The sequence below is a fragment of the Periplaneta americana genome, chromosome 2 (assembly GCF_040183065.1).
Source record: "Periplaneta americana isolate PAMFEO1 chromosome 2, P.americana_PAMFEO1_priV1, whole genome shotgun sequence".
NCBI classification, from domain to species: domain Eukaryota; kingdom Metazoa; phylum Arthropoda; class Insecta; order Blattodea; family Blattidae; genus Periplaneta; species Periplaneta americana.
Window position 1 is genome coordinate 38243708 of NC_091118.1, and position 22981 is coordinate 38266688.

The following is a 22981-nucleotide window of genomic DNA, read 5'->3' on the forward strand; positions in this document are numbered from 1 at the left end:
GAAGGAAGAAAAGTAGTTCATCCATTTAAGTAAACTAGGAAATATCGCGATTTTGAGTTTGATAATTTTCATTAGGTTTTTCTTTAATCAAAGTACAGTACTGTATTAAGAATAAGTGTTTTTACTCACGAAGTGAGTTATCCATGCAAACGTATTCATTATGCGGTGTATATTATACTGTCTACAGCACATTAGCGTACAATATAGAGAAAGAAGTTAAATTGAAAAATAATCATAATATGAATATTTAAACACAATTTTGAAAATGGTGGCCGTTCATTTCGATACAGGCTTCAGTTCTTTTGTGCATATTATCGCAATATAGACTATTGCATCTAATTCCAATTGCCAGTTTCGTCCTTCGTACTAGTAACTCATGTTGAAATAATTCTGTACCTACTCTACGTACTGTAAATTCAATCTTCACTTCTGCCCGACCCGAAAATATAAAATTACTCAGACATGCTATCTACTGTCCGTCCAAGTGGTTATGCCGCAGGATTGTAGAAAGGGAGGAAATCACGTGACAGTTAATTACTTAACGAGGCCCTTTTATTATTTAAGTTAAATTAAACAGCTGTATAATATTACGTAAACGTCCAATTCCTAAGAGAAATTAATGTTTTCAGAAAAGAGCTAAGACAGCCCAGCTTTTACAGAGGGGCGAGCAGAAGCAGGTGGGGGAAATCGGGATGCGACGTAGGCAAACGGACAGTACCTGTGCGAAAATATGATTCAATATTGAAAGCTCTTTCGTCACTGGAAAACGCGAACATATTTGTGAAACGTACTATACTCAGTAACTCAGTACTGCTTACTACCTGCGGTCTTGGTTCTGTGTGGAGTTGGAACTTCATTAGTAGACGGGGTGGGAGTGAAGTACATTAAAAAACTCAGGTACAATAAAAATTGAAGTAAAAATAAAATGATGTCCCTGTATATCTACTTCGCTCCAATAGATGACGCAATAGTAAGCACATTCCTTTCACGGTTGATCTTCTAGTTGGAGAACAGTACAGAGTTGTTGCCCAGGGTGCGCCATAGGAGGCTGGTCTAGCTACATCCGCGATGAGATGAAATGATGGGATGTCACAGGGAAACCGGAGCTCCCAGAGAAAACCCCTGTGTTATCTGGACCACGAGCTTGCCCAACACAAGTTATACAGGGTGTTTCCGAAGTGGTGTTACAAACTTTCAGGGATGATGGCGAAGGGCACATGTATCAATTTGAGATAAGGAACCATGGTCCGGATATGACTGAGTCGAAAGTTATAAGGAAAAATAGTTGTGTGGAAATGGAATTGTAATTTGAAACCACGTGCCCTCCTTCCCTTAACCTTTGGAACAGTCGTGGAAAGATGGTATGGGCCGGATGTCTCCTACGTGGGTACTTGATCCGATACAATCTATGAGCTTGTCTACTGTTCCCATTGGCTCATCCGTATTCGAAAATCAGGTCTGCATATTCCGCTCTCGTGTACTCCTCCATTTCACTAGGACTGATCGACTGGACACTGCAACTTGTACACATACACTGCTGTCTACAGACGTGCATATCAGGACCGACCATGTCCGTTACACATTACGCTATCTGCATTGCTTTAGTGTAGTTTCCTGTCCCCACCCCTCAGACAGCGCACTGAATGGAATACTGTAAGTAGACAACGTAAACAACGTCAGATGAATACAGTATGTGTAAGATGTACAGATAAATACACATAAATAAGGTGTACAGAGGAATAAAATTATTTCATTTCCACACAACTATTTTTGCTTGTAACTTTCGACTCGGTCATTTCCGGACCAGGGTTCCTAATCTCAAATTGATACATGTGCCCTTCCCCATCATCCCTGAAAGTTTGTAACACAACCTCGGAAACACCCTGTATATCGAGGATACACCGATGATAAAACCCGGTTCCACAGGATTATAATTTCGGCACTCTAGCCACTGAACCACAGTGGCGGCCACCCTGTAACCTGTTCCCTCCTATTACTACTCGTACATATGCTAGTAGTTTATAGTTATTTTCTAGTCTGTTTGAATTTATTTTGGCAACTTTGTTTCGAAATTCGGTACTGACAAATAGGCCCACTACAAGTGTCAGTTATGTTATGTTATATTTTATTTAACGACGCTCGCAACTGCAGAGGTTATATCAGCGTCGCCGGATATGCCGGAATTTTGTCCCGCAGAAATTCTTTTACATGCCAGTAAATCTACTGACATGAGCCTGTCGCATTTAAGCACACTTAAATGCCATCGACCTGGCTCGGGATCGAACCCACAACCTTGGGCATACGAGGCCAGCGCTATACCAACTCGCCAACCAGGTCGACACAAGTGTCAGTTACTTTCTGGAACGTTAATACCTGGGTTTACGCCACAGTCGCATTTGTCGCATTTTGCTACTCGACTTCTAAAAATGCAACAAACTTTGAATTGGAAATGTGCAAAAATGCAACAACCACATTGGACTTCAGAAACGAAGATGGTAATGGAGAAAATGAAATGCTAATGGCTTAGGCAATGTTCAAAAAGGTATTGAGCAATAGATGTTCAGGAATAATGATTTCAAAGACTTCGTGCAATTCTTGTAAGTTAAGTGGACAATTTCTTCTAATTGATTTATACAGTTTCATCGCATTGGGAGTGAGGATTTAGTTGCATGAATCTTGTAAAAACTGGAATTAGAAACCGCCTCTCAGTAAAAGAGTTATCACTGCGCTAACAATAAATCTTGAAGGGCCTACTAGTAAAGAATCTCAATGTTTAGAGTGCCCATAAAAACAACGTATTTTAATGTGATGTAAATTCAGCAGTAATTGATTCTAAACATACCTACGTCTAATGATTTACTTACGTAAGTGCGAGCTTCACTCCTACAATCAGTATATTAAACAAGGTATAAGCTCATTTATAATCTGTACAATTAAATGCAAGGCACCTACAAAGTACCTTTCCAGTTTCGAACACATGTAATTTACGTTCTGTGAATCTGAGGTGCATGAAAATAGTACCAATGGAAAGAGAAACTAAAAAAGTTTAATTCCTTACCTTAAAGATGTTCTGTGTGTCCCCCTTGGTAACACGGCACACATCAAGTCTAAATCAGAAAACACCACGAAACGAATGAATTCATCATTGTTTTCAATTAAAGTCTGCAGTCTTCCTACTTACGCAGAAATTTCTTCGTAGCACTTTGTTCTCTGGTTTTAGGGCTTGCAGCAACTGTAGTCGGTACGGATGAAATTGCAACCTCTTGCGAAGATCTTGACTTAAAATCAGTGTACCATTTACAGGTTGTAGACTCACTGGGTGGATCTGCGCCAAACTTTGTTCGGTAATGCCGTTGGACATTAATAACCCACTAGTTGACATGAAAATCAAGCACACAAGAAGCTTTTCTGTCCTCTATAGCTGCCATTTCGTCTTAACAATGAACAAATTTGTTTATATGCTCTATTATGAGGTAGTGTTACCGACTAGGAAAGCAATGTTGCCACAACTAAACTTTTTGAGTTTCTCTTTCCGTGGTGCTATGTTCATGCACTTCAGATACATAGAACATAAATTACATGTAAATCAAGCTTTCAGGTATGTAAAGTTGATTTGAATAATTTCGAGGGAAAAATTGTTCCGGGACCTTTGGTTAAACGATCCAACGCTCTTCCAACTGAGCTACCTGGGAACTCTACCAGACACCGATCCAATTTTTCCCTCTATATCCACAGACCTCAACGTGGGCTGACAACCGTCAAGCAACCAACATTGAGTGCACACTAACTCTGTGTGACTTAAATTGTGGTTTTCTGTGACGTACAGTGACGTGTATTATGCAAATCAAGCTTTCAGGTATAACTCCCTGTAAAGTTGATTTGAATAATTTCGAGGGAAAAATTGTTCCGGGGCCGGGTATCGAACCCGGGACCTTTGGTTAAACGTACCAACGTTCTTCCAACTGAGCTACCCGGGAACTCTACCAGACACCGATCCAATATTTCCCTCTATATCCACAGATCTCAACGTGGGCTGACAACCGTCAAGCAACCAACATTGAGTGCACATTAACTCTGTATGACTTAAATTGTGGTTTTCTGTGACGTACAGTGACGTGTATTATGCAAATCAAGCTTTCAGGTATAACTCCCTGTAAAGTTGATTGTCATGTCCTAAATTATATATTGATATTCTTTAATAAGTTGAATTATACTATCTATTTTTAATTTTTTTCTAATATCTTCATTTCTTTTTTTGTCCAGTACTGTATAACCCGCAACATATGTAAGAAATTTCATTTCACCTGCTTCAATTCTTTCATCATTTTTCTTTAGAACTCAAGACTCGCAGCCGTATAGAAGGGACGGAATTGCCATTACTTTGTAATATTTGATTAATGTTTCCTTTCTCACTTTCGAATTGTTTTACCCATAATTTCTTATTTTATTTTTCAGGTAAGTTCCTTGGAAAATCATGTTCTTGAGCTAAGACTTAGAATCCAAATAATGTAAGTAATATCATGGAATGTATTTTTTAAATTGAATAACCGCATAGAAAAAGGTTGTAATCCTCAATAAGTAGACTTTTTCGTGATGCACTGTGTGTAATCAGCACTCATGTCTGGTTGTCAATCTTGCTAAAAAAAATTAAAAGTATGTACATTAGGCCTACAATGTGTTTTTCTCCATTTTTTGAAGAATTCCGTATTTGCTGGTTGCAACCTGTTTTGGGCGGCTATTCAATTCTGTGGTGTTCGGGTAAAGGGGTATAAGTCATTTTTTTGTCCAGGTGGAATTTTGTTCCCCAGATGAACACACAAGTTAAATTATACAAGTGAGTGTGCAAAAATCAAAGAATACAAGCAGTTGATGTGTTTTATTTGTGTAGAAAATTATTTGTAATAAGGGTTCCAAGTTTAATTTTCATTTATCTCCGAACTCATTTTTATGACTTATCTCCCTTTACCCAAACACCACAGATTTATTCAACCGATACGTAATTTATCTTACACGCTAAGCACCCATCCATGTACTATTGTCATCTTACCGACAGCTTTGCAAGCTAAAATTCGATTGTCGATAAGGAGGTAACAGGCTATTTGTTATATCGTGAAACCAAATGCATGCGTACTTCGTAGGTCACCACAAGACATCTTTATATTCTTCATCCTACACAGTTCAGTTGCTAGAAATTGAAACTCGCTTCCGAGTGATGTAAGGGGTTGTTGGATAATAACTTCATTTAGGTCATAATTACATAATTTCTTGCTTTACAGATTAATTACTGATTAATATTTGTTACTTATAATGAAATTAACATATGTCCATCTTATTATTACCATTAATTTCTCTAAACAGAATACAAAATCTCTAATGGCAAAATATCATTACATTAATATTCTCATTATATTAATATATTTTATATTTATATTTTGGTCCTTCTAACATAGTTCCAGTAAACTTCTATTAACTTATATTATTTCTCATCACTTTAACCAACCAGCTATCTCAACTTAATTATAATTATTTACATATTGGGTATAGACTGAATTGAATTATATTAACTATTAACTTATAAATTAAGTTATTACTTTTTCTTATAGATTTTATCTCAATTTAAATAAACATGTACTAGTCGTTAAAACTTAAGTGGAGAATATTGCTAAAGAATCTTTTAAGTATAGGGGAGAGTAGGGTAGTATCGGACATCGGGTAGTATCGGACAGTGCGTTTCTTTCATCTACCACCATATGGTAGTACCTGAATGACATGGTTACGTTTCTCTATGCGACATCACAGAAACGTAACCATGTCAATCAGGTACTGTCATCGTGTGGTAGATGAAAGAAACTCACTGTCCGATATTACCCGATATCCGATACTACCCGACTCTCCCCTATTGTAAATACCGGTATTCATAATTTAAATGTATCACTATTGTATTGATTAAGGCTGGTTGAGTGGAAGAGAAGGCCTTATGGCCATAACTCTGCCAGCGAAAATAAAACATTCTATTCTATTCTGTTCTATTCTCATTGTAAAAACCTTATGAAGGGGATTAGTTTGCTAGCTTTCTGCAAGCGGCGTAGGTTTAGCGAGGGAGGGATGCTTCCCAGTCCATTTTCTTCTTTCCCTCACGTGCAATTAAATTTCACGAGATAAAGAATGACCTGTACAGCCCTTACTATGCGCCTCCCTTTCTTTCTCCCTTCCTTTTTTTTTTTAATTTCTTTTTTTTTTCATTGTTTCTTCCATTCTTTTTTCCCTTCTTTTACTTTCGTCCACACCTGTGGAGTAACGGTCAGCGCGTCTGGCCGCGAAACCAGGTGGCCCGGGTTGAATCCCGGTCAGGGCAAGTTACCTGGTTGAGGTTTTTTCCGGGGTTTTCCCTCAACCCAATACGAGCAAATACTGGGTAACTTTCAGTGCTGGACCCCGGACCCATTTCACCGGCATTGTCACCTTCATTTCATTCAGACGCTAAATAACCTAGATGTTGATACAGCGTCGTAAAATAACCCAATAAAATAAAAAAATAAAAATAAATCCTTTACTTTCTTCCTTTTTCTTTTTCCTTCCTTTTTTCTTTTTCCTTTCTTTTTTATTTTTTTTCCTTTTTCTTTTTCCTTTCTTTTTCTTCTTTTTTCTGTCATCTCTTTAATTATTTGTTCCTTCCTTTCTCTCTTTCTTTTGCCCTTGCTTTTACTTTCTTCCTTTTTTCTTTCCTTTTTCTTCACTACTTTAGTTTATTTCTTTTCTTTCATTTGCAGTCTTTCTTTCCTTTTTTTCTTTTTCGTTCTTTCCTTTTTCTTTCCTTCTTTCTTCCTCCCTTTCCTTCTTTCTTTTTCATTGTTTCTTCCTTTATTCCTTCTGTTTCCCAAATTGTTACCAGCCTTAAGAAGAATGACAATCTATTTCGAATACTGCTCTTCATCTTGCCAAATACCCTGTATCACGAATTTCATCTATAGTAAGTGACCTAGTAGTCGATGCAATGTCGTTAAATAAAAATAAACTTTTTTTCTCCTGAGATGAATACTCTCATAACTTTTGGTATGCTGTTTGAATACCTTTGTTAGCACACGTGTGTAAAAACCTTGTTTATTCATGAGTGTAGAGAAATATTAAGGTTTTGAGTGGAGGGAAATATTATGAACGTTTTGAGAGTAGGGAAATTTATAAACGCTTCTCTAACGCACTCTATAGAAGTGCTTTGGGAGATGGGAAAAGAGTTGATATTGAATGTTTGTCGGGTGATTTTGAATGAAGCTTCAAGCAGTAGCAGTAGCAGACGCTGATGGAAGAGATTCTATCATTCTCTCCTTTGAGCTCTTGTTTGTTTTTTGCGATGTTCAAAATCACAGGCACTCAGCGGATTGAGTGCTAGGGAACGGTGTATTGCATTGCCATACGATTCATAACAAAGTATTTTTTGGTAAACCATACATATATCATAGTCATTCACAAATCGAAACGTCAGGACTCTTAAGATAAAATAATATAATTTCATTAATTGTTATTTACTGTTTGACATTCTTGTGTTAACAAATTTACATTATCCTAGTCCACACCTTTGGAGTAACGGTCAGCGCGTCTGGCCGCGAAACCAGGTGGCCCGGGTTCGATTCCCGGTCGGGGCAAGTTACCTGGTTGAGGTTTTTTCCGGGGTTTTTCCTCAACCCAATATGAGCAAATGCTGGGTGACTTTCGGTGCTGGACCCCGGACTCATTTCACCGGCATTATCGCCTTCATCTCATTCAGACGCTAAATAACCTAAGATGTTGATAAAGCGTCCTAAAATAACCTACTAAAATAAAAAATAAAAAAAAAATACAAATACATTATCCTACTCGGTACGGGAGGGAATTGATGAGATCGTACACTACACATCTCACAATGCCGGTCTCCCTGGATACGGGATCGGCATGACGCAGGGCCACCGTTGATACATCGCACGACAATCACAGTGTATTTTCAAATTATATAAAAGCTAAAACTACAATTTAAGGAACACCAGGTCGGAGTTTTACAAAAAAATATATATGATAATAATAATAATAATAATAATAATAAAGTAAAATATATACAGGGTGATTCAAAAGGTTGCGCACAAACATAAGGAGCTTATAGGCGGGTCGAAATATAACAACTTTTGAATAGGAACTTATGATCTAGGAAGTAATCCTGAGTGCACGCTTTGGGATGTCAGAAACTACATTGCAGCTTACTTTGCAATGAGGCACTTGGTTCGATACACTATGAAATGATCTAGACGTTCTTCTGCCACCACGTTTGAATGCGGTGAGGTACAATGTCTTCGTACGAGACGTTCTTCCAGAACTGTTAGAGACTGTACCACTTATCGTGCGTCGGCAGATGTGGATGCAACTAGATGGAGCACCTGCATACTTTTCTCTTCAAGTACGTGACGTACTAAATGATACATATCCCGGGCGTTGGAACGGAACGGAAGGTCCAATTGATTAGCCACCCCGCTCCCCTGATCTGACGCCTCTCTCTCTCTCCCCCTCTCTCTTTTTTTTCCCTTTACTTTTTTGTTTTTTTTTAATTTTTATTTTACAGTGAATTTTTTTAAATACTTGTTGGTAAATATTTTCTGAAGTTTCTTCTTGAACACCTTGTGGAAGTCGGATATTGATTTGTTATGGCATTGTCGGCTGTCGCGGCGAGAGTAAAAGGAAAATGTGCAGCTATATAATTATATTGTAAATATTGTAATATCGGTATCACGTTATAATACAATGAAACTGATTAATTTAACTGCTTGTATAAACAAGAATGTATTGTTGAAAATCAAATTGGATGTGTGTTCATTATTTTACGCAGTGAATAGCAACCACAACTCTCAGTTACATTTCAAATTATGTCGTCAACAATACTATTAAACCACTTTCCAGCATGTGCATGTATAATTCGATATGAAAGGTTTAATCCGCGAAGAGTTTGAGTTCATTTTTAAATTTATTTTGTCCTTCCTATCGAAGTAAGAAATACTCATAATAATTAGATGGCTGAGAACCATACTGTTCCAAGTCCGTTTCACTATTTTTAGGAGCCCTAGTTTAAGTTTCTGACTTTCAAAGTGTTCCATGTCCAGCTTTGAAATAACTAAAAAAATCCATGGCGCTACAGCCCATGAAGGGCCAAGACCGACCAGCCGGCTGCTGGCCTCACGTCCACATGCCGAAGCAGAGGTGGACGATCATCCAACCAGAATAGAGGTATCGTGTGGTTAGCACGATGATCACCCCAGCCGTTATAGCTGGTTTGCGAAACCGGATTTTCGCTACATATCGTAGCTCCCCAAGTGCATCACGATGCTGGGTGGGCACCGGTCCCATACACTGGCCGAAATTTCATGAGAAAATGTCTTCCCCCATGAGGACTCGAACCAGCGCGCATTCCGTAACGCGAGAGGCGGGATGCCTTAGACCGCGACGCCACGGCGCGGGACTTTGAAATAACCTCATGGCAACTTTATGAGGAGTAATATTTACAATTTTGTTCGATTAACATATGCATGAAAGGACATGGAACACCTGGTTCTCAGACATCGAATTATTCCACCAACAAAACCAATGCTTAAAAATAAACCACAGCTTGTCTTTCACAAATCAATTTTGTTTCAACAGTGAATAAGTTTGAATATGTTTCTTTGCATCGAGTCTGATGTGCTTCGTCAGATCGACATTGATGACGTCATCAATGCTCTTTCTCTGTGAAGAAAGCGCGAAGGAAATCTTTATAATTCACAAGTAAGATGCATGTATTTTGATTCCAGTAATTTATTGTTTTCTGAATTATATTTCATTTAAAACTAATTTGAACTAAACATGACCCGTATAATAGTTGCTTATATATATTGTTTGTGGGAATTGGGGGGGGGGGGCGGCAAATTTTAGCACTGCCTAGGGGCTGCACTATACCTAAATGGGCAGGGCATAGTTGCGCCCCACGGTCAGATAAGATGCAGCAGATAAAAAAGGGTCCATGTTTTGTAGGCATAGTTGCGCCCCGTTCCCATCAGATAGCAGAAAGGTCATGGCATAGTTGCGCCCCGATGAAATAGGTAGAGAAAAAGACACTACGGAAACTCGAGCCTCGTAATCAAACAACCTTACTGATTTCTTATTCGATTTAATATTCATTATCGATACCGTTGAAATTAACACCATGAAGTTGGCAGTACTTTATTAACTGTTTCTCTACTGTTTATGGAGTAATTATCAATATCCTACCGTTAAAATGAACACCATGAAGTTGGCAGTACTTTAGTAACTGTTTTTCTACTATTTATGCAGTGATTACACTAGTCTGCGATGAAATTCCTGCCTCCAAAGTTTAAATGTTTTTAGGGTATTTTTAGCATGCTGAAATCAAATTCAAGGCCAAAAAGTTCCTATCACGTACCATTTTTTTGTTATTTTAATTTTCTTGTAATATATTACGACAATTTATAGCGTAATTATTTAAACTGTAATACTTTAACATATGTAGGTTTAGTATGTTAGGATATGAAAACCAAATGTATTCAACATATTTTAAGGTGTTTATATTGAAAACCAAGGACACTGGATTTTCTTAGCAGATAGGGGGTGCAAGCACATAAGGAAGTTAGGGCGAAATAACGTGCAGCCTTGTCATTATTTTTATTTGTGGAAGATAGAAATGTCAGCCACTCCTTGGTGAGAGACTGAACTCAACTCGTCTAGTTTCTCTCACATTTCATTAGTCTGCGTTTCATCTGGAAACGAAACGAAATCAGTTTGCGGCTTTATTGTGGAGTAGAATGTTGAAAGTTTTTAGTTCAGTAAGAAAGTATTTACCATGTTGCATCGAGAATGTCTAAATAATCCAAGCCACTTTTGTTATATAACTTATGTAGAAGATACACATTGCCTAAGCAGAGGTGTATTATTACAGATTTTGTGAAAAAGTCATACCATGCCTATTTTGGAATCAAACTTGGAGACCAAAGTAAAGCTTGGGCACCACACAAAGTATGTAGAGTATGCACTGAAGAATTTCGTCATTTGATCTTTTGGAGTACCTATGGTTTGGAGAGAGCAGTCGAACCATAGTAATGACTGCTACTTCTGTTCGTGTGATGTGAAGGGGTACGATTCTAAACATAAAAATCAAATCGGGTATTCAGTTGTTCGGTCAGGCATTTTACCTGTGCCTAATGTACCAATCCCTGTGCGACCAGAAAATCTTAAACATCATTCTATTGGTACTGACAACGTGAAATAGGTTTTAAATACTTTTTCTCCGAAGATGATAATCTTGTATATTGCAGTAATGTGAAAGAATTTATGCTAAAACTTGGATTTCCAAACTATGACCTAAATGAATGGAGACTGTTCATTGATGCTTCCAAGCGAAGTTTAAAGGATTTCCTCCTTCATAACGGAAACATTTTTGGTTGAGTGCCCGTTGCCTATTCAGTGATCGTAAAAAATCATACACAAATTTGCAACTAAGAACTTACTGTTGTTGCGACTAGACTATAAGAACACTAGTGGCAAGTTTGTGATGATTACAAAGTTCTTACTATATTCCTGGGTCAACAATCTGGTTTTACCAAATTTCCATCCATTCTTTGCCTATAGGATAGTAGGGTACGAGTTGATCACTGGACTATGAAAGACGGGCCACCTCAAAAAAAATTGGAAGTCGGTTGTAAGAATGTTGTGCGCCAAAGCCTTGTGAGTTCTTCTAAAGTTGTGCTGCCATCTCTCCACATCAAGCGTGGCTTAATGAAACAGCTTGTAAAAGCTTTAAATAAGTAAGGAGGCTGTTTTAAGTACATATCTGGTGCAGCATTTAAAAACAGTATGAATGAAAAGGAGAAATAGCATGGAATTTTTTTTGTGAAGTTGTTTTAAAATTTCTTGGCAACAAGGATCCTAATTACCGAAACATTGTGGCTAACATGCTTGAAGCAAAGAAGGAATTTGGTTGTAACGTGAGTATCAAAATTTTCTGTTTTCTCAGCTAGATTATTTCGCCGAAAATCTAGGGTTTTTCAGCTAAGAGTACGATGAACGACTTCACAAGGATCTGCAGGAGTTCGAAAGAAGGTACCAGGGATGCGGGAGCATCAGTATGCTTGGTGATTATTGTTGGATGTTAAAGCGTGAAATACCTGAAGAGAAACATAAAAGAAAGAGGAACAGGAGGACTTTCTCAACTAAGAAGCAAGTGGTGTAATTTTTTGTGTGATACATTGTGCTAACTTATACATCCAATAGTGAAGTAAACAAGGCCGGTTAGAGTTCCCGAGTAGCTCAGTGGTAGAGCGTTGGTACGTTAAACCAAAGGTCCCGGGTTCGATACCCGGCTCCGGAACAATTTTTCCCTCGAAATTATTCAAATCAACTTTACAGGGAGTTATACCTGAAATCTTGATTTGCATAATACACGTCACTGTTCGTGAACAGAAAACCACAATTTAAGTCATACGGAGTTAGTGTGCACTCGAAGTTGGTTGCTTGACGGTTGTCAGCCCACTTTGAGGTCTGTGGATATAGAGGGAAAAATTGTGTCAGTGTCGGTTAGAGTTCCCGAGTAGCTCAGTGGTAGAGCGTTGGTACGTTAAACCAAAGGTCCCGGGTTCGATACCCGGCTCCGGAACAATTTTTCCCTCGAAATTATTCAAATCAACTTTACAGGGAGTTATACCTGAAATCTTGATTTGCAAGACAAAACAAAGCAAAAACACTCTAGTGACAGGTATGAACAACCATACACATAATTTCAGCAAGTTGTGTCTTTTAAATATTGCTTTTGAATTTGAAATAAAAAAGTGAAAGGAAAATGTTGGTGATGAAATTCACGTAATTATAAAATACATTTAAAGTGATTTTGCAAACAAACCTGACGTGATAGAAGCAAACGGATTGAAAATTCGGATTCAGCACATCGACATTATATAAAATCACATTACTTAGTTTAGGCAACAAACACAAAGTTGAAATTCGCAGGCTAGTGTTATCAATAGCCTACAGTTAAAATGAACACCATTAAGTTGGCAATACTTTATTAACTGTTTTTCTACTATTTATGCAGTGATTATCAATAGCCTACAGTTAAAATGAACACCATGAAGTTGGCAGTACTTTATTAACTGTTTTTCTACTATTTATGCAGTGATTATCAATAGCCTACAGTTAAAATGAACACCATGAAGTTGGCAGTACTTTATTAACTGTTTTTCTACTATTTATGCAGTGATTATCAATAGCCTACAGTTAAAATGAACACCATGAAGTTGGCAGTACTTTATTAACTGTTTTTCTACTATTTATGGAGTGATTATCAATAGCCTACAGTTAAAATGAACACCATGAAGTTGGTAGTACAGTACTTTATTAACTGACATATTCAAATGAGTGAGTCGTTGGAATATGGGGCCTTAGCAATCTTGACATTTTATTAGTGATTTTCACACCGTTTGTGGCGTATAGTGAGGTTAATTTAAAATGAATGTTAAGTTTAGTGAAAAGGGTAAAGAGTTTATAATTCACAATGGTTCTAAGTTTCAATTTTCGAAACCCTGTACCGTAGGGTTAAGATATCGATGTACAAACAAAAAATGCAGTTCATTTATTGTGATCGATAAAAATAGGTGTTATTTTAAATAGCAAAATTGAACATGTGCTAGACCTACCTGATTTCAATGCAGCTATCACTGTAATATTTTTAAGTACCGTATTTACTCGAATATTTCATGCACTTCTTCCCCGCAATTTCGATCTATAAATTATGGGTGCGTGAATTAAGAGAGGAATTTCACAAGCTGGTATTTTTAAGGGTAAAAATGACAAAACTACCAGTTCCCTTACATATCCTAGTAACTTGTCTTCAAGATCAGGGAATTTTCCACTTTTTGGCCCACGAAATGCTTTCCTTGATGCATTTGTTTCTTGAAGAGCTTGTTTTTGTTTCCTCCAGTAGCGAATATTAAATTCTGGAACTGTGAATTCACGTCTAGCTGCTCTGTTGCCATGTGTTTCTGCATACGCAATAACTTTTAATTTGAAGGACGCAGTATGACTCGAATATCGGGATTTACCATTCATTGTTAAAACTTTTAACAGATGGCTTTTGACAGGTTTCCCTTTTCGAGTCTCAAACTCAACTGATGCGATCCAACACAAAGTTTTCAAACCATCCCCATTCAAATGGTAGGGGGAGGCCAATACCCTATACCGGTATTTTTAAAGGACTTTCATAGACGAGAAGGGTGCGCCTGTAACAGGTAGCTGTCCGGTCCCAGATACCGCTATGCACTCTCTCGTTACGGCATTTAAGATACCGTACATTCAGGGCTCCTCAACATAACACACCTCATTACTTCAAGTTTCAGCATGTACTTGTTACAGTATTTCACGAATATTAAATGCGTGAAATATACGAGGAAATTAATTTATTAAATTATATAGTAAATAATTTGGGTGCGTGAAATATGCGATGGCGTGAATTACGCGAATAAATACGGTAATTCATTTATTTTATGACAATCACTTTCGTGTGTACTATGCTCATCGGGGCGCAACTATGCCATGTCCATTCTGCTACCTGATTTCTTCGGGGCGCAACTATGCCATGTCCATTCTGCTACCTGATTTCTTCGGGGCGCAACTATGCCATGTCCCTTTTGCTACCTGATTTCTTCGGGGCGCAATTATGCCATGCCTAGGCCTCCCAATTGACCGCGGGGCGCAACTATGCCATACCGACCTAAATCCGGCCCTGAGTGTAGGAAAAGACATCTGCGTTAGAAATAAAGCCGTCATGGTATATGTCGAGAACACGTGGGGGATAGTTAGCAGAAATAGAGATGTCCAGTGCCCGCGCAAGTTATGGTCGATTTGAGAAAAGTGTTGCCAAGTGTGGAGGCTATTCTCATCACGTGCCAGAAAATAGCACGTGGACTCGTGAGATATTTGTCATCTGAACGACGATGCCGCCTCCTACACAGCGTTATTGGAGATCCGCGCTGACAGCTGACGTTCCATATCCGTGGCATGTGCTGTTGTTGACCTCAAATTTCTGCGGAACTCTGTTCACCTGTAGATATCGAAAGGATGCTGACTTCGTGCAGCCTCCCATATCAGGATCATCTTTGTGGAAATGTCTCCCCCACTCGAGAACTATAGGAAAGTCACGTTTGAATGGTGATGAGGCGTCAGGAAGTACTGCTAGAACTTTGCCCTTCCAAGCCGTAGCAACGTTGGATTCTTTTTGGAACTTTGGGTAGACACATTTTTTTTTTCTTGGGCTATCCGTGTATCATGGTGAATTTCAACATGCACTGTACAGTAGTGGCAAAAAAACGGACCGATCCTTGCAGCTGATTTCAGAGCCTTGTTCACTCCAGAGCACGATGGACTGGTAACTAAGACTTTCGTGGTTCGAATCCTGCCTGGAAAGGAAGCTTTTTTTGTTTCTTATTCAAGTTTATTTCCCAATACTTTTCGATTGCAGCGATATTTTACTACTTAATTAACTTATTATCCCCAGAACATGACTTTTACCAGCTCTCGAAAAGCACACAAAGCACTTCACTAGTCTCTTCCTTAGTTCTTTTCCCAGAGACCCGCAGAAGATGCTCTTTTTTCTATTGCGAGTAAAAGCTTCCTTGGTCATTGCTATCCTCCTTTTGACTTCCTGGCAGCAGCTCATGTTACTGTTTATAAAGTTCGATTCACATTATACGTCACATCAACGTCACGTCACGGACAAGCAGCGTTGCATCAAAACATTGTACAACGCATTTTATATGGTAGCGTTCACATATACAGGCAACGTCACGGACCGTCTGGGATTCTCGAGGAGAATGTTTTGACGTGACGTGGACGGTTTGTTCTGCTAGACTCTAGCAGTACCATTAAACATTAACATATCGTAGCTCCTACGAGAGACAATCAATTGCACTGTAATTTTTAGGATTCATATATAAATGTCTAAGGAAAGCATAGAAAAAATTTGGAATCAAAATCTCTTTTGGACAGTGAGAAAAAAATTACTAACAGCGAAGTCACCCGTTCAAAACAGACATTGACACTCAAAATTGATAAGCGACAATTTTTTTTTTCACGTTAGATAGGGAGTCAAAGCGAGAGAAATGTTGAGAAAGAATGGAAATTACTTTTAAAAGTGGCTGATATTTAAAACCTGTACCGCTTTGCGACTTACGGCGATTTTAATGCGGGGGTTTGCGTGGCGGACTTTCTTATGCAGAGTGACAACTTTTATCTGTTAGAACTGCGGATCCTCATAGAAATCATCGGTCTGATTCCAAATTTGTGTTCAAAATATTTTCATTGCTTAAGGTTTTCGAGTTAATTGTGAGTTTTGAATAGTACATTATGTAACGAGCCTATAATGATAGTAATTAAGAAGCGAGTATGGATGTTTATGAAACGAGCGCAAGCGAGTTTCATAATTTTCATACGAGCTTCTTAATTACCATTATAGGCGAGTTTCATACGACTTTTTATGCTCGACCATATTTCTAACTTGAAATTATTCATTTTATTTGTATCTAACTGACCTTGAGCAATACCTCGTAAATCGTGAGATGTGCGCAGACGCGAAAGTATTGATTTTTCCGAGAAACAGATGTCCACATTGACCTTGAAAGAACCTACAGAGTAAACTAAATATTAACTTTGATGTAACATTGAAATTAAATTAGACATTGAAAAACGAGATGACAAATTGAATTTGTTTGAATATCATTTACAATTAACGCTAATTATTATAGTAACAGAACATAACCTTCTGCGACAGTATTGGATTTCCAGCCTCCGTGACTTTTCGCTAATTCTCTTTCGATTGTATATCCGAGAATAATCGATACTTGCGGTTTTATAACGGTACAAAGCTGACTTGTCATTGGCTGAGGTTTTATAACGGTACAAAGCTGACTCGTCATTGGCTGAACACCTGTACTTTAATGAGTAGGTGTACTTTAATGACATGCATTAAAGGACTGCTACCAGGTGTATAATTACTACATTTCGGCATGGTCGAGCATAAATATAATTAAAATATTCCTAGTACAATATATAAATAACATCTATGTTGACTAACCACTAGTATGGCATAATTTGAAATTGAGAAAAAAAGAAAAGAAAGAATTTATTATTGTATTACTGTCATTATTTTTACTACTATTATTATTATTATTATTATTATTATTATTATTATTATTATTATTAGTGTAGGTGGAAGAGAAGGCAAAAGGACCTAATTTATTTGAATTTATCTGGCAGCGTTTTTACTCGTTTTATTGTTGTTATTATTATTATTATTATTATTATTATTTTAAAAGTAATTTCCATTCTTTCTAAACATTTCTCTCGCTTTAACCCCCATCTAACATGAAAAAAAAAAAAAAAACTTTTGCCGCTTATCAACTTTTGATCTATTTTGAACGGGTTACGTTTCTCATTGTCCAAAAAAATTTTGATTCCAAATTTTTCTTATGCTTTCCTTAGACATTTTTATAATGAACCCTACAAATTACAGTGCAATTCATTGCCTCTCATAAGAGTTACGACATTTTTGAGAGTATAAACTACTTATCTATTCTTGATGACGCCGGCAAACTGAAGTTCACTTGTCGTTAAATGTGAATGAGTTTGCATTGAACGTGACGTTGACGGTGCTGGTCCGTGACGTTGATGTTCCGTATAATGTGAATCGAGCCTAATACACCCTAAGTATTTCAAGCTGTCCATTTGCTCTACTGCGTCATTTAGAATTCGCACGTTTATCTTCTTTATTTTTCTTCCTATGACCATGCTCTTCGTCTTGTTTGCATTTATCTTCATCCCATACTGCCCACAGCTGTCATTTTGCTCCAGTAGCATATCCTTTAGTATCATCTCCTCTTCTGCTAATAACGCCATATCATCAGCAGATCTTATACACTTTATTCTTCTTCCTCCTACTATAGAGTAGAGGTTGGTAATATTGTGATATGAATAATATTGTGATACTTCTTATTCAGAATTTATTACAACTTTACTGAGCGAGAGGAAGATCGATTTCTGCGTCAACGTATTAAAGGAATATTCATGGACAAGTTTCTGCTCAAAACCGGTTCTACTCTCACTTAGTAAAATTGTAATACATTCTCAGAGATAAATATCACAACATTACCAACCTTTATCCTATATCCCAATTTTTTTGTAACTACCACTGGGTGAAAACCTACTTATAATTAATAGATATTCATTCATTCATTCATTCAAACTTTCGCATGTCTTCGAAGTATTCTAGATTCCATCATTGGAACGGCTACTTGCGGAGTGAGACAAATGGCATATCGGCTTGGAACTCACATATAATTTTTCTTCGCCGCTCCAAATTCTCTTAGAAGGACTCTCGCTCGTGTACCTTTTAGTTTTAACCCTTTGTCGTGTCATCATCATCATCATCATCATCATCATTTAGCAAACTGCAATTTCTGATATATTTTTATGAAGTTTTTTTATTAGTTTCAGCGGTTATTCAGTATTGCTAAGAAGAGATGTAACGTGTCGGAAAGCAAAGAGAGAGGTTGAGCGATAAGCTGTGGCAGATGGCATTGCCACTCGTGTGCAAATTTACATAGTGACAAAAAGTGTCACGTAAGCTTGCGGGCAACATTTATCACATTCGAAGCAGCATTGTGCAAATATTTTGTTAAGATAAAATCCTTGCACGGTGGAACACGAGTAGGTACACAGTTGGCGCGGCTTCCGATGTGTTATAGCAAAGGGAGGTCTGTGTTTGAAGTTACTTTGATGAAAAGACGCTATCAGTAGGGACGGTATTTTTATGAAATAAAATGGGTGATTTCGGTGTTAAACCTGCCACTATTTCGGTAGGTATTTCTTGAAGTAAGTTGTCAGTTCGGTAATTACAACATTAATTAACGGTCTTACTAATAAAAACTCTTATACAGACGTTTAACTGTCTTATCCTCTTCAGACCTGTTGTATCATATACTATACATCATTTTCTTTTAATTTTTTGCAGTGTCTTGGATACTTTTGAAAATTTTAAGAAATTCAATTTGATAGAAATGAAGAATATCGCTCTTGCAACATTTCTATAAATTTAAATTTTAAATTTTGGGGCCCCAAGAGTCAAAGTTGTCCCAAAATTTGAATTTCTGTGATTACTTGATTTGGGACTTTTGGAACCCCAGAATGGTTATGTGACCGATTTTTTTTTTTTTTTTTTTTTTTTTTTTTTTCCAGATTTTTAAAAATGTAAATTCCGGACTGAAGAGGTTAAACTTAAACAGCGAATATTGTTTATTTAATTATCACTGTTACCTTATTATATGTATTATATTTATGCTTGTTTATATTTTTTATTTAATCATATTTTATTATGTAATTAATATAGGAGGCGGATGTTGACGACCTAAAAATCTACTTACAATGATCAATAAAATGCCCTTAAAGTAATGGAAAAATGACGTAAAATTAAACCAAAATGACATTTAAAAATTATTCACTATACTCGCACCACAACTTCTTAAAAATTAGTCACCTCATTACAGTGGTTGCCCTGCAAATGTCGGAGACAGGAGGCAACTTCCTGGAATTTGACTGAGGTAAAGGAAAAGAGCATGCAACAAAATGGAAGTTTTAAGGGAAAACTATAGATTTTAATGAGAGTTTACAATGTGTTTCAATCAGGGGTGGTCCATGTCATTGCCTTCATTCTCCGTCTTCTCCTCCTTCCGCTCTTCACTTTTGTTACCAGACCTTCCAAATGGGGAGTGTAAATGACAAAACAAATTGTAGGCGCAGCGTACATTCTTGCAATCTGTGTGTTAAAAATACTGTACTGTATACTGTAGTGCATCCCTTCCGAACCATGTTGAGGACACAACGTCCTATTGTCCAGGAAACGGTGAAAGTTTCCTCCTTTCCAAACATAAATTCTAAAGACACCAACAAAAGAAGAGTAGCGGTCAAAGCCCTCATTAAGCTGTTGTCAAGCGTTTTATATTACTTCTGTTGTGTGAGATGAAGCCTTCAGTGAAATGAGTGGTGGACTTCAGAATCTGTTCCAAACTATGAAACTCTAACTTCACTGTTATTCACTTATTCAGTAGGTTACTAGTATGGCATACTACTGACCTGTTTGCTTAGAAGAAGATGTAACAGGCCTATATGTAAAGAAGGAAGTAAAATGCATTCAAAAATGATCTAAAAGTTCTTCAAAATAATAAAAATGAACAAAAAAATGCCGAAAAAATGTAAAAATGACCTACTAGTTCAAAAACGTAAAAAAAAAAAAAAAAATGCAATATAAGAAATTATTTTTTTACGTTGATATTAACATAGCAAGGATTTCTATATTAATAGGCATCGTCCTAATGTGAAAAATAAGAAGATAACTTTTCATCAACATCCACACCCTATTAATTAATATCCAGCCTTGCTTTATTTCTGCTAATTTCCACTGCGCCGTGTTGGTCAAATCTCTAATCACCCTCTACATCTGACTCGGTAGATGTAACCAATATGCTGTGTGAGGCGTTCACATATGGTTTTAGAGCGTGATTTCATAGTTGTATGCTGTGAACGTAAGATGACAAAGGGATGGGGAGAAATTTTGAGAATAGGACTGAAAAAGGAAGGAAGGAATATGAGGAAAAAAAGAGATCAATGCAGATTTAGAAAAGGAAAGCGGGGAAAGAAAAGGATAACAATTAGAGAAATACGTGAAAGGGGAAAATAAGTTGGACCATTAAAGCATTAACCGAAAGATAAGTAAATAAAGATGATGTAAATGAAAGAAAAAAAAGAAACAAGAAATGAGAAGTACAAAGGGCAGGCATAAGGCGAAATGGGCAGTGAGAGGATTTTGAGAAGTTAAATGGCGAAACGGTAACATAATAAATAGTACAGCGCTGTAGTGGAATAAGACATTACTTACTTACAAATGACTTTTAAGGAACCCGCAGGTTCATTGCCGCTCTCACATAAGCCGGCCTCGGTCCCTATCCAGTGCAAGATTAATCCAGTCTCTATCATCATATCCCACCTCCCTCAAATCCATTTTAATTTATCCTCCCATCTACTTCTCGGCCTCCCCAAAAGTCTATTTGCCTCCGGTCTCCCAACTAACACTCTATATGCATTTCTGGATTCGGCTATACCCTGCTCATCTCAAACTCTGGATTTAATGTTCCTAATTATGTCAGGTGAAGAATACAATGCGTGCAGTTCTGCGTTATGTAACTTTCTCCATTCTCCTGTAACTTCATCCCTCTTAGCCCCAAATATTTTCCTAAGAACGTTATTCTCATACACCCTTAATCTTTGTTCCTCTCTCAAAGTGAGAGTCCAAGTTTCACAACCATACAGAACAACCGGTAATATAACTGTTTTATAAATTCTAACTTTCAGATTTTTTGACAGCAGACTACTGTGCTCCAACCACGAGAAAGTCTCTGCCGGGTGAAACGGAGCGGGGTAATGCTGTGAATGAGTGTTGATGTCATAAGATGTCATAAGGTCACACACGTGGGTACTCTTATCTCTATTGGCTAGCTCTCACAGCACAAACCATAACATTGATACACACATGTTTATACTACCCTAGTTACAAAATTAGATCACAATTAATCTCCTGGTCTTTTAATCTCTTCATACAGGAGATAACATATGCAGGAGAGCGCGTGGTTTTTAAACTGGCATTATAACGGTAATATTATTTATCTACTTCGCTCCAATAGATGACGCAATAATAAGATTAAGCGCATTCCTTTCACGGTTGATCTCCTGGTTGGAGAACAGTAGATGACAAAAGCTTCTCAACCGAATAATAACAGGCATTTCCCATATTTATTCTGTGTTTAATTTCCTCCCGAGTGTCATTTATATTTGTTACTGTTGCTCCAAGATATTTGAATTTTTCCACATCTTCTAAGGATAAATCTCCAATTTTTATATGGAATGAGACACATTCGAGACCGAAATATTTAGGGAACACCTGCCCGAAAGCCATGAGACGTGAGATGTGAAAGTGATGTCTTGTGCGGAATGCTACAGCGACTGAGCGTCGATCAATGTAGAATTTAACAGTGTGGGGGAAGGCGGAGTTTGGGAACTATTGGCGAAGTGCGTGCTACAGAGAACACGTGCAGACTCTTGGTTTGAATAAGCGTTTTAAAATTAAATTAGTCTGCTCGCAGTTGAGTCTTGTCTTCGGCTGTGCAATCTCGACGCGTGTTACTCCATTAGCGAGGCGCACCATCTCTGAAGCAATTTGGTCTGCTCTTGGGTGAGATTGTCATGATTGGAGGAGGAAGAAGGGGTTTTCATCGTAATGGAGATCGCAAGTATCTGCTCTGTTTGATCACCTGATTACTTTCCAATAACTGCTTTCAATGGACACACAGTGGTTCCAGAAAACATACAACGTATATCGAGTATCGTACAGGCAGTGAGGGCCATTCCATATGAAATCGATCAGTAAACAACCTCGCATTTTTTATACTCTAATTTTTTCCCTACTTATACAAGATGCTGAGGGGAGTGCATTTGCAAAAATATACTATCGAAAGTCAAACGGTTTTCGTATTATTGAGCGACAAATTTAGCGTATTTTATAAAAACAAGCCTCTTTCAGCGCTCAGAACTCCTGAACCATTTACTGCAGAACATTGAACGAGAACTTATTTTGAAGCTGACATGTGGTAGGTTATGTTAAGAAGTAATCCTTATTTTTATTGTATACATAGAGACAGATCATCTGATTTTACTCACTTTTAGGCTTTTTGGCCATTTGTAAAAATGTAAAAAAAAAAAAGAAAAATGAGAAAAAACCTTGCATTATTAAGAGGGATTCGGTATTCTTTGCTTAGTGGTACGGCAATAAGTTTCGAGGGTATTAAATAAATTATTTTCACACGACTAGACTTGAACGGCGCAG

General features: G+C 37.5%; 1 protein-coding gene across 4 annotated transcripts in view; it reads left to right on the plus strand.

The window, feature by feature from the left end:
* Positions 1–22981, plus strand: part of capt (adenylyl cyclase-associated protein 1) — a 317169-nt gene that overhangs the window by 50401 nt on the left and 243787 nt on the right. Inside the window, exon 1 of one of the 4 annotated variants that reach the window (XM_069815876.1) lies at positions 22271–22384. The exons of the other annotated variants lie outside the window; for them this stretch is intronic. Coding sequence (XP_069671977.1) covers positions 22342–22384 — 43 coding nt within the window. The 5' untranslated portion in view covers positions 22271–22341. Of the gene's footprint in view, positions 1–22270; positions 22385–22981 lie in introns of those variants that run through there. 4 annotated transcript variants of the gene reach the window in all.